This window comes from Passer montanus, unplaced genomic scaffold, assembly GCF_014805655.1.
Source record: "Passer montanus isolate IOZ18808 unplaced genomic scaffold, ASM1480565v1 scaffold6, whole genome shotgun sequence".
Lineage (NCBI taxonomy): Eukaryota > Metazoa > Chordata > Aves > Passeriformes > Passeridae > Passer > Passer montanus.
The window spans coordinates 13,555,976-13,571,036 of record NW_024371037.1 but is presented as its reverse complement, the minus strand read 5'-3'; the positions used below and the strand labels follow the sequence as shown (position 1 = coordinate 13,571,036).

Here is a 15,061-nt window from a genome sequence, read left to right as displayed (position 1 = left end):
AGTTCAGATTGGACATGAGAGGATGGTTAGTCACTGGAACAGGATCCCCAGGGAAGTGGTACAGCCCCAAGCCCCCCAGAGTTCAAGGAGCATCTGGACAATGCTCATAGTGGTTCAGTGAGGAGCAGGGAGATGCACTCAACCAACACTAAAGGTCCCTTCCAACCTGAGATATTCTATGATTCTATGAGTGTAAACTTAGGCCTTACTTTACAGAAAAACTTGGATACTTGTATAATAAACTTAATTGGGCTTCTAACAAAGGAAACTCCTAACAAACTGTACAGTAACAATGGCAATTTTTAATAAAAAATATATTACACACAATTTTATTATTTTTTCCATTAGCATTTCTAACCCAAAGTAGAAACTCAGATGTAACATCCTGAAGGCTCTCAGTCCTGTAGGCAAGTAGTGAAGTGCTGTAGTTATGCTTCTGCATCAGAGAAGACTCTGACTGATCTCAGTAAACCAGGTTGTTGCCTGAAGGAGTAGATCAGGTCTCACTACTATATCACAACAGCCTGCCTCTCTTCTCTCTCCCTCCCCAAATTGGCATCCTGTAGGATCCATGAGCTGATTCCCACTCACTGTGCAGCCCACACAATCCCAGATGCTAACAAGGGTAGTTGCAACGTGAACTCTTAGAAAACAAAAGCCAACTGCAAAACTTCCCCTTACTGACATGAGAACTAACCAGGCATCTCAGGAATCTGATGCAATACATATTTAATATACCATATCAAGATTTGCATGTGTAAGATGCTGTGATACATACAGTACCTTGTATACGCCAAATCATTGCTGCTTTGTGTTTCTGCACACCATACTGATGAAATCTGGAAATTTGGTTTAATAACCAAATGAGTTTGGTTATTAATCCTTTTACAGAGTTTCACATGTTCAAAATGCAAATGTGTATAAAACAATCATGCTTATACTTACCTCCTTGTGATTATGACTCACATTATCACTTTCCTAAAATGTTCATAAAAAAAACAGTACCTTAATAAATGTATTCATCAGGATTCCACCACATCCTAAATATTTTTTCACTGGGAACCTCTTGGCTTTCCTCAACCACTGTTCCCAAACTGCAAGTTGTTCTATCAGGTCAAAAGTGGGGCCAGACTAACCAGAATCACCTAGGTTTGAAGTGATAGTGAAAACAAGGACATAGGGATAAACTTTGTGTTCCACCTAATTGAAAGCAACCTGGTGTCTTAGGTTGCAATGAAGATGTCACCACAAGTATGTATTCTATCACCATCTGTTGAAACCAGGTGGAGCAGTGTTCTTTATCTCTTCCATGACCCATCCCTCATAACTCTGGGGGGATATCCTGTTAATGGGCCAGCTGTTAAACCAGGTGGGGCAGTTTTCTTTATCTCTTCCAGGACCCATCCTCAGTCCAGGGAGAGGTCTTCTGTTAATGGGCCATTGAGTCTCACTGCATGACTGAAAATGACATCATCTCATTGTGAGATGTTCCACCCAGGGGGAGGAGCCAAGCATTCCTACCTCGATAAAAATCTGATATTTGGAATACCAGAGAAGCCTTTTCCCACTGGATTTCCAGAGAAAGACCAGGCCCATCTACACCACAACTGGACCTTCAGAGGAAAACTACACCCTTCTACAGGATCACTGCTTCAACAGAACCACACCTGTCACTGCAGAAGCACTGCAGCCCCCATTAAATCAGACTGCTACCAACACACTGACTAACAGGGTGTCAGGTTGTATTCTGACTGTCAGTGTTGTTTTGTATTACTGCATTTTTATTTTAATTTTCCTAGTAAAGAACTGTTACTCCTATTCCCATATCTTTGCCTGAAAGTCCCTTAATTTCAAAATTATAATAATTCAGAGGGAGGGGGTTTACATTCTCCATTTCAACAGGGGCTCCTGCCTTCCTTAGCAGACACCTGTCTTTTCAAACCAAGACACCTGGATTTACTGGAGAGATGGTCCTGCTCACTTTCCTTGTCCATCCTTGACATCCCAATTCCGCTCCTTCTCCAGGTTGGAAATAAAGATTACACACAGCCTCCTTATTGTTAAAACTGATGGATGAAAAGGCTTGAGAAGTTATAAGTGGGGAGAGCAACAGAGTAGGAAAAGTGACCTTTCCCTGCTCAGTGGCTGCCTACAGCTACATTCTGTACAGTGTAGTTAAAAGCAGAGCAAACAGTAACAAAAAATGGAATCCATCCTCCATAATACTGCTTACTAGTAATGAGTCATGATATGGAAAACACCAAAATTTAAAAGGCATTTTGTAGAACCCGCAATTAGAACAAAAACACAGCACTTTCCACATCAAGTAGTTAATTACTCTGGCAGTCAGAGACTAGAGATAAACCCAAGTGTAATTTTACAGAATTCATCTTATTTTTTGAATTAAACCAGAATAAATAATTTAAATCATAATTGTGACCAATTTTGTAAGTTTTTCCTTCGTATAGTATGTATGATGACAAGACATATTTGTGCATAACTTGAGGAATGAGAGGGGTTTCATGAAATTTTAATAAAAAATACAATGTTTCAAGTTACACTTGTAAGCATCAAAACATAAGTGTACAGACATCAGACGGATCATTTTTTCCAAGGTAACTGCGTAAGGTTTTAAAAATAGTTCGTTGCTTTACAGCATTTTTGAAAAGAACATCCTTTCAAAGGAATATGTCAACAAGAACAGGTAGGATGAATACAATCATGGAGACCACAGTGGAGAAGGGAACAGTCACCTGAGCTATTAGAAAGGAGCACAGGCCTTGGGTTCAAATCTCGAACAGAAGTTCCTCTTTCCCCACAAAAAGCAGATTTATGTACTATGGCAGACACGATGCAGAGGATCTAAAAGCATATTTTTGTCCTTAGTATGAGCCCTCTTTGAAGGACTCTGATACATCTTGGTTGGCAGCATCGTACTGAGCAATGAAATGTTTGAGTTCTTCAATGCATCTCTCACCTATTTCATGCAAATTCTGCCTCAGGGCAAACTGAATGGACTTCTCTAATGATGGATCTTTATCAATTAGCATCTTCACTACCATGCCAAAGGTTTCACAGTCTTGTCTGTAGACCTAGAAACAACACATTTTAGAAAATTATTAACTGCAAAAGTCATTACATTAACACACCAACAGCACTTATGGAGTTAGATCCAAATGTAACAAAAGATATTGGATTTTACACGAATTTCAGCCATAAAACTTACTGACCATTTCCTCTCTTCTGACCTGTGCTAATAAAAATGTAACTAGCTCAGCACTATCTGGATACCAAAAATAACTTTTATATGGTGAAATAGCATAATAGAGAAATGAAATTCCCCTTGCAGAAATATTTAATAAACAACAATAAAGCAAAGTACAAATGCTAAACCAGATTTTCTTTTCATTACAATATATTTAAAATAACCATGAAATGTCTAGCAATTTCAATCTTCATACAAAGCACCAATAATTTCATTTGTGATCCTTCCTAATACTTTAACTATAAGTTGCATTTAAATAATTTCATCAAATTTTGTTTGTTGGATATCTCTTTCTTATAGAACTCCTTCACAAAGAAGACTTTGTTTGGATGCTTTTAGTCACTAAGGATTAAAGAAGTCCTGGCAGTGGTTTACCTGAACCCATCTGACCTTCTCCCACAAAGGATGGAGAGTTTGCAAGTCAGTCAAGCACCACATTTGAGGTGAACTAACTCTTCATTATCTCTGCAACTGTTTTTCAGCAACAAACATATGACCATACTCTTACGCAATTTCCAAAGCAAGTCAGTGACATTGAATTTTTTTTTCCAAATTCCAGCTAAGTTTATTCATCTGAACACCCAGCAAAAAAGGAACTTGTCAAAGTATTCCAACTGCCAGATGCAGCTCATTTTCAAACCTCTTAGGCCAATTTCCATTTTAGAAAATACATCTTTTTTTGAGGAAAAAAGCTAAAATGTTGATATTCTTCCAAGTATGATTATCTTTTGGTATTGTCTTAGAACTTTTTCACAGAGATGTGCCACTCTTTCCTTCACATTTATCTGTATTGTGGACAGAAATCATACAACTGTATTTAAGCAATTCCCCTTTACTAAAAAGGAAAGAAAAAGCCAAACAAAGCACACCCACCCTAAGAACCCATTCTTAAGAACCAGTCTGTGGTCAGGTCATGCATCTTCATGTCAGAAAAATAGCAAAAAATCCCAACATTCTGTACAAAACTAAACTATTCTTAGAAACACAACGATTATCATGATACCTTTGATGAAGACAATTCTTAAATGCTTAATAGCATTGTCTAGGAAAACAGTTTAAGATCATACCCACTTTTCAAACACTGGTTGGCAAATAAAAGAGAACCTTTTGGAAGGAACTAATCTTCGGTGGAAAGTAACAAAAAAGAAGAGTGTAGCCCAAACCAAACTTGAGCCAAACATTTTTGAGTGTGAAAATGCACATGGCATTTTTTTCAGAGAGGGGTTTGTTTCCTGCTTTGTAGTTCTTTGGAAGTAAAATAACAGCACAAAAGCCAGACTCTCAGAGCTCATGCTCCACAGCAAGTTAAAACATGGTACTTTGTAAAAAAACTTCAAACAGAGAAAAATCTGTGTTACTTTTTTCTCTCTTCCCAAAGAAGAAGCTCAGAAAGAGCTGCATGGGGACGCACCCAAAGCTACCCCTGGAGGAAATGCTCTCCTTTTCATGGGTCTGCAAACGAAAGGCAAATAGTGCTACCTGCTACTTCTCCCACACACCACAAAGAACTAGCCCAGATGAAATTCTCTGACTCTTAGCATATAAATACTAGCTTGATCTAAGCACATTTTTCTTCCAAACTTTCACAAAAAAAGATTTGGAAGAGAATCAAGAGAGCCCTTGTCATCGCTGAATCTGAAGTCAGAAATCACTTTGCTGTCACAATCTGGAAACTAAACACCTTCATCTAAGAGATTAATGTTTTCAATTCTTTGTGACAAAAGACTTTTTAAAAAATAGAATTTACCTAAATTAGGGGAAGAGGGCAAAGGTGGAGCAGGAAGGCACCTTAACAACAGAAAACAAAGGAAACAGCTCAGCTCCTCTAATAATAATTGAGCAATTTTCTCTCAACAAGCTTTCTGCCCCAGCTGCTAATTCTGATCCTCCTGGTACAATCTGCCTCCATCCCAATTGTGCTGATAAATCTGTTTGTATAGCTGCAATGTAAATTGCATCACTGAGATGTTCCCTTTTAAAATTACTTCCCCCCCTCCATTAATGTAATTCAGTGATTCAATTCTAAAACCAGATGCATCAGCACAAATGAAAGAACTGTGAGCCGTGGTCTTAAAGTGAAAACTTCACAAAATAGCTTATATCTAAAGTCAAGGCACAACTACCAACTTTCAGAGATATGTTACTATGCTTTACAAAAGGAAATGGAGATTATAAATTACAAGAATATCAATATAGAATATGTTAATTAATTACAGTTTAATGGCACAATCAACTACTTCAAAAATTTGTGAAAACACTGAAAGCTCTTGAAACAAAAGGGATTGGTGGCATGACATTAATATCTATCTTTAGAGAGCACAAAAGGAGGCTATTTCTGACAAATGAGATTGTGATGCTTGAAGAAGAAAGAAAACTGCAGAAAAGATTCCAACCATGCAAAAAGAGATCTCTGTTGGAGAAAAATACTAGAAGAACTCATGACCCAACAACATAGGAAAATAACCCTATCTTTAAAATTCCAGCTGATATTGATTTTGAGCTCAGACCATGGAAAGCTCATCTGTAAACATCTGGTACTAAAACCTGAAAATGATTCCATGTGTGGAGAAAGAAGAAATAACATTTTTAAAATGAAAAACAAGAAAGGGAATGATACCAATGACATTATTATTCTGTCTGACATATAAATCAGATAATCCTGAAAACAGCTAGAGCCACAGGGTGATCATTACCGTGGCTCTAGCATACATTCATTCTCTTACCTAAGCTACAGCACCAGCATCATGGAAAGAGCGTGTAAAACTTTAGTAAGCAGATGAAGAAGAAGTAGAAACAGCTGTTCTACTTCCAAATATGTAAATATAATTTTATATACACACACTGTATATATCTGTATATATATAGATATATGCACTCTTGCTTCTCCTATGCATGGCAAGTATTTAAGCTGAATTCAAGCTCTTTGAAGTGTTTTCCAAAATCAACACATCTGGCATCTGTGAGGTCACAGGATCACGAATATGCATACTTTTATATTATTCTCAAGGAATTTTAGAATGTTACATGATAAAGACATAGAGGCTCTGGCTGAGATCAGCCCTTTGCCGTGCCATTCTCCGTGTAAGAACTTGATGAAAATACAAAGTTGTGATGCACCTGCAATATGTTAGTGAACACACCTCATTTATTTGAGAAAGCTAAACCAAAATTTGCACTCAGAACTGTTTAAATATAGCTAGAAGACATTTACTTCCAGACCTAGTTAGAGCAATGGAGATGTCAGTTGCCCAGGTTGGAGGCAATCAAGACCTAGAATCTCCAGGCAGAATTAAACTTTTGAGAACTCCCTCATCTACATCTATGCCAAGTTTTCACAGTGAACTTCAAAGTGCCATCAGCAGTGTCTTGAATTACAATGTATGACACTGACATGGAAAAAATTATGGATACCAAACACTCTCTTCTTCCAGCTCAGCTGTGGAATGTTCACCTCTGAACAGGAAGAAAGAGGGCCAGAAGGAAGCACATGGGGACTGCTCATGTCTTTGACTGCTATATCCCTCTTTCAGTGATAATCTAAACATGGTCTTCGCTTAAACAGAAGAATGAATAGCTTTGCTGATGGGTGAAATTATACATGGCTAGGGAATACCTTGATAACAAACCTACTACTCACTGACAAAGTCCATATAATTTTCTGACTAGCACAGCACCATGTTTTTCTTGGAAACTGTTCCAGAGCTGCAGGTTGTGCAAAAGAGCTGTTGGACAATATAAACAGTAATGACAAAGCAAATTAGAACTTAGGATGTCCTCCCCTGCAAATAACTACAGGCTACAAGAATCGTAAGAGCAATCTTGATCTCAAAATCTTGAATACCTGGCCAGCTTTATTTCAATAGCAAGACCAAATAATGGTATTCAAAGGGGATGAGGACAAGCTTTATTTCAACCCATGCACCAAGTTTCCCTAGCTTAGCTCTACAGTCTGTGCAAAGAAGTCTTTTTAACTTCTCAAGGTTACTCAGAACAGCTAAAATCACAGTATCTATTCTAAACAGGCTTTGAGAAAAAGGGAAACAAGAGAAATTCTCTGATAATTGGAATGACTCTCTGGAAGACTGGTCCCACCAGGATACAAAAGTTAGCCTCTGTATCTCTCATGTCCACAGCTTGTAGAAAGTAGAACTGAGTAGCAAATGGGAGATGCAAATTTCTCCTGATTCAGAAAGGACTCAAATGAATCTCCACTTCTCATTTCTGGGAGAACTATTCTAATGGATGTACTTTATTTTATATGCAGGTATTAAAACACTTTCCTCTCCAAATACGGTTTTGAATGACTATGACACTGTGGCACTTTTTTTGAGTGCTCTTGGAGTCATGCACATGTGAAAGCCTCTTCAATAGAATTCATCCAGAGACTTGCATATGCCAGGCTTGAGCAGCTATATGCAGGAGATGGGCAAACCCCAGTGCAGAAGGGGGTATTTCTACTCACAGAGACAAGCAGGACCAGCAAACACGATAAAGACCACGTCCATTAGGTGGATATGATGATTTAGCAAGTGAAATTGATACCCATGATTTAATCTGTGATTTCCAACATCTTGATCTTTTTCCACACAACCTTTCATGGGGTTTTTTTTTAGTATTTTTAGCATTCCATACATTTCAAGATTCATCTAACACTCTCTCGCCTCCACCAGAACTCCTTCAGAGCAACACGACGCGAGTCTAGACTCTGAGCAGCTCTGCACCATATGCACACAGCCCACCTCAGCGCCTGTGAGTCAGTTCTCATCTTCAGAGATGCCTGTTCTCAGCTCCTCATCCAAAGGCCAAAGACCCCCAAGGCTCAGTTACCACAGGGGAAGGAGCTAGGGTTGTGGCTCAGAAACCACGCTAAATAGCCTGCAACCTTTAGATACTAACTCACTTTGAGAAGACCCAACATGCCCAGCAATCGCAATTTTGCATCTGTGATTCACGCAAGTCCTCATTTAATATATTATCTTTCAGAAGACAGCAGCTTTTCAGTTACTAAGGGCATATTTCCCACAAGTATCAAATACTCCATGCAAGGAGGAAAGAAGCAACATGTTTATTGGTAGTTGTTTGATTTCTCACTGAAAGGCAGAGCATCAACATGCAGAGCACAAGTACAGCACCAGTCTGAAAGCCATATCATGTCCATTCCAGACACTCCATGAGCAAACTGCTGGAAATTTCCCTCACTTCAATGATGCCCCAGGGGCCCCCTACACCAGACAGAGATAACAGCTTTTGTTCCCTCACCTAAACTATGATAGCTGGTTTGGTATAGCCCTCTGGTGGTATAAACCAGCTTATTTCCCCTCCTCAGCAGAACTAAAATAAGTCTGACAAGCCAGCCTTCTATTAACCAAGCCACGTCTCTGCTAGGTTTTCCTAGCATGGGTGAGAGGTATAATTTTTCATGGGTATAATTTTTCATGGGTACCTCATGGGTATGAGGTATAATTTTTCTTCTACTCCTAAGAACAACACTGATTTTTTTTGTAATGTAGACCTAACTCTAACCTGAATGAATATGCAGTCAAATTTGCATTTTAATTGTGCATGTAAGCTTAAGCAAATTGGGAAACTACTAAACACTGAATTGCCACTATCACAGCTTTTTCTTTGTTAATGGCATCTTTTAAAAGGAATTATTCTCTCCCCAAACATAATCTTTTTCAGTTATTTATGCATTATCTTGTAATTTTTTCCAACTGCGTAATTTAGATTTCACTAACTTACCCAAAACTTACTCTTCCAAACTTCAATAAGTTAATCCTCTACTAAAAGAGTACACAGAAATTTTCATCACTGCAGTGGCAATGTAATTGTACTGTTATGTTTATGAGTACAAAATATAAGTTTACAGCTCCACAGTGCAAAGAATGCTCAGAACTGTCATTAAACCACTTGCAGACAATTTTCATGATCAAGACATTTAAAACTGATTTTCAACCAAGATGAACTATTTTTTATGGTTACAAAAAACGAAATTGACTTCGAACATATTCAATGCTTGGTTATGATAGTATACAGTTTACAATGGCATACAATTTTTAACTATAAAATATCAAGACATGAACTCTATTCCTTTCTTAAAAACTAATTTTGCCCTGTATCTATGTAATATTTTCTGCACCCATTAATCAATGTGTTTATAGACCAATTAGATACTCGTTGAAATGCAAACTGGGGGAAACAAGTTATTTAATCTATTATGTAATAAAGAACAATTTCATGTCAATTTGCTTCTTATTGAATATATGCAAATTATTACAGTTATTTGCACTTAAATGCAATTCTGCCTCCCTTTCCAATGAAACTCTCAAGTTCCTTTTTAGGAACTTCAATAGATTTAATCAACTTTCAGAAATAACGCCCACCATTTTTGGCATCTATATATCTGACTGAGAAGTCTCCTGGAAGCCCCTTGCGTGGAAGAGATGTTGATAGAGCCCTCACTTTAAAAGAGATAGGAATTCAGGTTTGAACTCCACTTTGCCCTCAAGGACCAGTATTGGCAGCACACGGGGGCAGCAGGTGGGCAAAGTGCCCAGGGGAGGGTGCTGGGAACCACAGTGCTTCTGTTGAGCTCATCTACAGCATTTCACTTCTAGGTCACAGCATCACTCATCCCTGTCACTAAACTAATCTGATACAGAACATGCAGCCCGAAACAATGCCACCACGAGGCTTCCCCTTCATTTAAAAGCAGAATTCTACTATGGAAAGTGCTCTGTAAAACTGAGGGGTGGGTGTTTGTGTCAACAGTGACCAACTCTGCTGAGTTTACAAACACATTTTCAAGGCTGAAAATCAAGAGCTGGCTTGGGTCCCGAGACACTCAACTCCTTTCTTCTTCCCTTCACCATCCAAACAAAATGTTACACCTTCTCGTGACTTTGCTCAGTGCTTATAGAGCAATCTAAAAATTAACATACAGCTTTTGTATGACACTGTTGAGGAGACCTAAAGAATAATGTAATTAAAAAGCAATAAAAAGTGAAGTCCCTCAGCAAGTGCAGTACCTGTTTACAGCTGTGGTTACCCAAGGGCAGATCTGTAGAGCAAGGCTGTTATAATTCAGAACAGTCATAGCAAAACTTGGTACTATTTAGAAAAGATAGCCTTCATTTATGAAAGCTTACAAATTCCAAGTAGTTACTCATTGCTTTAAAACCACTATACACAAGTTTTCAACAAGGAGAGAGAATTTATATAAAATATATTGCTAGGAAATCCATGTGTTTACTTTACTATTTTTTTAATACTATGGTGGAGGACTTGACACAAATGTTTAAATGAACAAGAACTGGCACACAATAGAAATGTACATGATTATACACTTCATTTAATGTTACATTTTGGCAAGAACAAGTGTATTATTACTTCTTCAAGAAATGTCTTGCTTAGTCAAGCAGAAGTAGCTCCCATGTGGGAGAGCAAGGACTATTATGTTACATGGTTTTACTGGAGATTATTCTTTACTAAACCAATCAGACCACATAATAACAGCATTTTAACACCAACTACAGGCCCTTGGAGACCAGTTTGTGTGTGGCCTTGATTTCATAGGCTTCTTTACAACAGATGTGTTGGATGAGGGTAGAGTTATTTCATACATTAACTTGTGTGTTCCTTAGGTAAAACAGCAGTGCAAGTGTAAATTCTGCCTCTTCTTATAGAAAGTGCATGCCTTGTGCAAGGAGATGATAAATATGAAATCAAAAAACCCATTGCAATTACAATTGATCAGTTTCTCACTGGAAGAACTGATGACCTCTTGAAGATGTGTCAATGACATCTTTGCAGCTCATGTATGAGAATACCCAGCTGTGTTTAAGAATGCCATGGCACAAACAACTGTGCAGCCAAGTCCAAAAGTTGTAAAAGGGTGACTATTCATATATCTAATAATTTCTCTTTGTTATATAATAATATGCAAACACAGAAACTGTATTTTTGTAGGAGCATAAATGAAAACAAAATCCTAAAAACCCTGCCCTCCAACAGATGCCAGGAAACTTCCATTAGTTGAAATACACCAGTTTAGGATTAAACAGGAAATAATCAGCTTTATGCCAAAGGAAGGGCCTCACCCTACAACTTTTTATTTATAAAATACTGAATTGATGGAAAGCCACTTCCTAAATCTGATCCACAATAAAGTTATTGCTCCATCCAAAACAGGAAGGGTGAAGTTTATCTGCAAAAGACTCTATGTTAATTGTCTTGTTAAAAATGCTTTAAATAATTTTCAGTTACGTCCACTGACCACAAAGGAAAGTGATATTCATTTAAGCTTCAGCAGAATGGGCTGTATCTTAACAGCAACAATAAAATGACAAACCAATTTCTCTTGTCATAAAGCCAGACAAATATTTTGTATTAAATATACAGTAGTTCAAAATCCACACAGATTGATTGTGTTTAAGTCAAGATCAAAAATTATGCATTTGATTTTACCCAAAACTGACTTGTGATGACTTAGTTTTCCCTCAACAAAAGTCATCCCACTTTCAATTTCAACAAATATCCTCAGCTACAAATATTCTCAGATTCAATAACATTCTGCATTAAGTGGGCTCATTTTTATTAATGGGCAATACAGCATTTTATCCTGAGGTGTGGATTGACTGTATTTTCTCCAATTGTACAATGAAAATAAGCAGTAATAAAAAAACAAACAAAAAACCAACAAACAACAAACCTTTCTTTCCCATTAAGAGCAGCTCTGAGCAGATTAGTTGCACAATTAACTGGCAGCAGCATTGCTAATATAAATTCAAAGTTGGTGGATCTATGAGTTTAAGAAGCAGTCCTTACAAGAGAAGATTTCCTCCCCATCACTATATAAAGAGCAACTTCAAGTTTTTCTTTAATGGTTAAAAAATGCTAAAGCAAGTATGAAATTGTATGCCAAAGAGTAGGTTTTTTCATCACATATGCAGCATAAAGAAAATACTACACAAACGTAAACTACTGTGTGTAATGGACAGCTTCTCAGAAAAGAGAAGTAACAGCTGCAAGAAGAAAAACAATTACTTCGATTACCAACATTTTATAGCTTAGTTTATGCTAAACCTTACTGCTTCCGAAGGTTTAGAATTACTTCACACATTATATTAGCCTCACAAATCAGTTTTATTAGCGCCTCAATAACTAATCAAATTTTTTTCAAATCCAAGTCACTGTCCTGCCTTTACCCTTGAAATAGTCACTCATTTAAGTACTCATTTAATATCTAAAACAGAATAAACAACAAAGTAAATTATTTTGGAATACTTCTCTATTTTTTTCTTAGCTTGTGCACAGATCTATTTTTCCACATGCAGCTGTGCCAGCTGAAAAGGCTATTCCCCCTTCCCAGCTGTCAGCATCCCTATGCCAGAAACCATCACCCCACTTGTTTGTGTGAGCCAGTAATATACAGGACTACTCCTAAAATGAATTCTTAGGCAAAACCAGTCAGATTAGGTCACATGCTAGGACATCAGTTGGGCTGCAGGGAGGAATCACCTATCCTGGGTGAGAAAGTGATGAGCAGCTATGGATGACATCTAAAGAGGATGTTTATCTATAGCTTTACACTAGTAAGTCCACCTTGAGCTCATCTGGAAACATTCAAAGAACTTCCACCTAACCCAGACAAAGCACATGGGATCTGTGTTTAAATGTTTGCATATCTTCGTATGTAACTTCAGTCAAATACAAAATATATACAGAAACAGAACGTGAAGCTGGCACAATGGCTGGAGCTGGAGTAGGTAAGAGAACCTGTATGATGAAGCCTCATTTCCGATTCTAAATATGTTCATTCCTTCTGTGTTTCTAGTATTCAACACAAAAACTCTCTCCTTCTAAATCTGTTCCCACAATTCTAGTTATTTTCTCATTGATTTGGAAGCAAAAATCTGATCCAAAACTTGGTAAAAACAGAAAGCATGTCTCTCCCTAAAGAGAAAGCCACAAGTAGAGATTGTTTTTTATGGTTAGTAAATCATATGTTTTAGGGCAGCTATTACCAACTGTGGTTCCAAGTGAATGTAGTACAAATTCAGCATTTACTGAGTGGATGTACCACTAACAGTATCCCATGGTACTTGGAATTAATTATTCAGTAAGTTTGGGTTACAGTCATAAGTAATACTGAAGCACCACAGTGATTAGCTGGTTCAAAAGAGCTTAGAAATCATTTGTCTTTTTCATCGTGGAAAACAAGCCCATTTTGTACTTAAAACCATCTTCTAAGAACACTGGCTCTCTACAGTCTCTTTTCAAGCTTTCCTTAATGAGATAGTTATGCAATGCTGCAGCATTTCAGCACAAGAACTGTTACCTATCAAACTCGTTCAAGGAATGTCTTGTGCCCTGTTCAATCCAGTGTCACTGAACATTTTCCAGAAGTTGTCTGATGGGGTGGGTGAATTGACAGAGGACAGATTGGGAGCAAACTTGGCAAGATACACAAACACACTCGTGACTTTTTGAAGTGCTTGCTTGTCTTGGGATTCTGGCATACACTGAAAAGCTTTGATTCTTTTTGAGTCTGGCTTCAATCTGTTCTTACAAAAAAAGAGAAGAAACTGGGATCATCAAATACTGCTCTGTACTGGGGTTTGTTTTTGAGAGCTTTAGCTCTGTGTTGTTCAGACAGCTTAAAGCAGCTTTCTGTGATGCCTGACACCTACAAATTTTGGTAGCAGCATGATGCAACAAATCCACCAAGTCAAAAAGTAACAGAGATATTTCCAATACTCAGGAGATAAAACTCAGAATCACAGAATGATTAAGGATGACCTTTAAAATTGAGTACAGCTGTAAATATAACAGTGCAAAGTATACCACTAAACCTTGTTCCTAAGCGCCACATCTACACATCTTTCAAATACCAGCATGAATAGTGATTTCACCACTCTACTGGGCACCCTGTTCCAATGTCTGCAACTGTTTTGGTGAATTCTTCCAAATATCAAACCCTCCCCTTGGGGCCATTTCCTCTTGTCCTGTCACTTACTACCTGTGAGAAGAAACTGATCCCCACTTGGCTACAATCTCCTTCCAGGCAGTCGTAGAGTGATAAGGTCCCTCCTGAGCCTCCTTTTCTCCAGGATAAACACCCCAGCTTGCTCAGCTGCTCCTCATAAGAATTGACTTTCAGCCCCTTTACCAGGTCTGTTGCCCTTCTCCAGACAAGCTCCAGCTCCTCAATGTCCTTCTTGTAGTGAGGGACCCAGAACTGTACACAGGATTCGCCTCACCAGTGCCCAGTACAGGAGGACAATCACTGCCCTGGTCCTGCAGACACACTAATGCTGACACAAGGATACAGGCAGTCTAGGCTCAGTCTTCTTGGATTTACTTCATGAAATATCCTATCTACTCCAACTATAAACAGGGAGGCTGATTATGGTAACAGTACTTGTTTACTGGTAACAACAGTTTAACATCATGTAAATTAACAACAAGTCAATGAAAAAAAAATGGCTAGAACAAACTAGTGGCTGCCCTCAAACTCTGTCAGCTTCTTGCAGGTTACAGATTTGTTGAGTATCACCAGCAGCATTATTAATTATGGCCACTTCACAGATACAGCAAATTCTGCCTCTGGCCAATACTCTAATGTGTAGAACTTCAGTTTGGTAAATCACACGTGCAACTGAAGGTAAGGGGGACTTGTTTAACTAAACACTTAATCAAGTTTCAAATTACCACCACCATGTTATGATTTGAAGGGACCCCCAAATAATTAGAAAATCTGTCTAAAATCTGCAACGATACTTTGCCATTTTAACC

General features: G+C 38.0%; 1 protein-coding gene across 3 annotated transcripts in view; it reads right to left on the bottom strand.

Annotated features, from left to right (window-relative positions):
* Positions 1-284: 284 nt before the first annotated feature.
* The window catches only part of PPHLN1 (periphilin 1), a 57,421-nt gene continuing 42,644 nt past the window's right edge, over positions 285-15,061 (bottom strand). Inside the window, exons 9-11 of one of the 3 annotated variants that reach the window (XM_039726900.1) lie at positions 2,978-3,092; positions 946-978; positions 285-483 (exon numbers count right to left, since the gene is read on the bottom strand). In XM_039726900.1, the coding sequence (XP_039582834.1) occupies positions 971-978; positions 2,978-3,092 (123 nt within the window). In that variant the 3' untranslated portion in view covers positions 285-483; positions 946-970. Of the gene's footprint in view, positions 979-2,977; positions 3,093-15,061 lie in introns of all 3 variants that reach the window. The other 2 variants (XM_039726899.1, XM_039726898.1) reach the window with 2 other exon arrangements.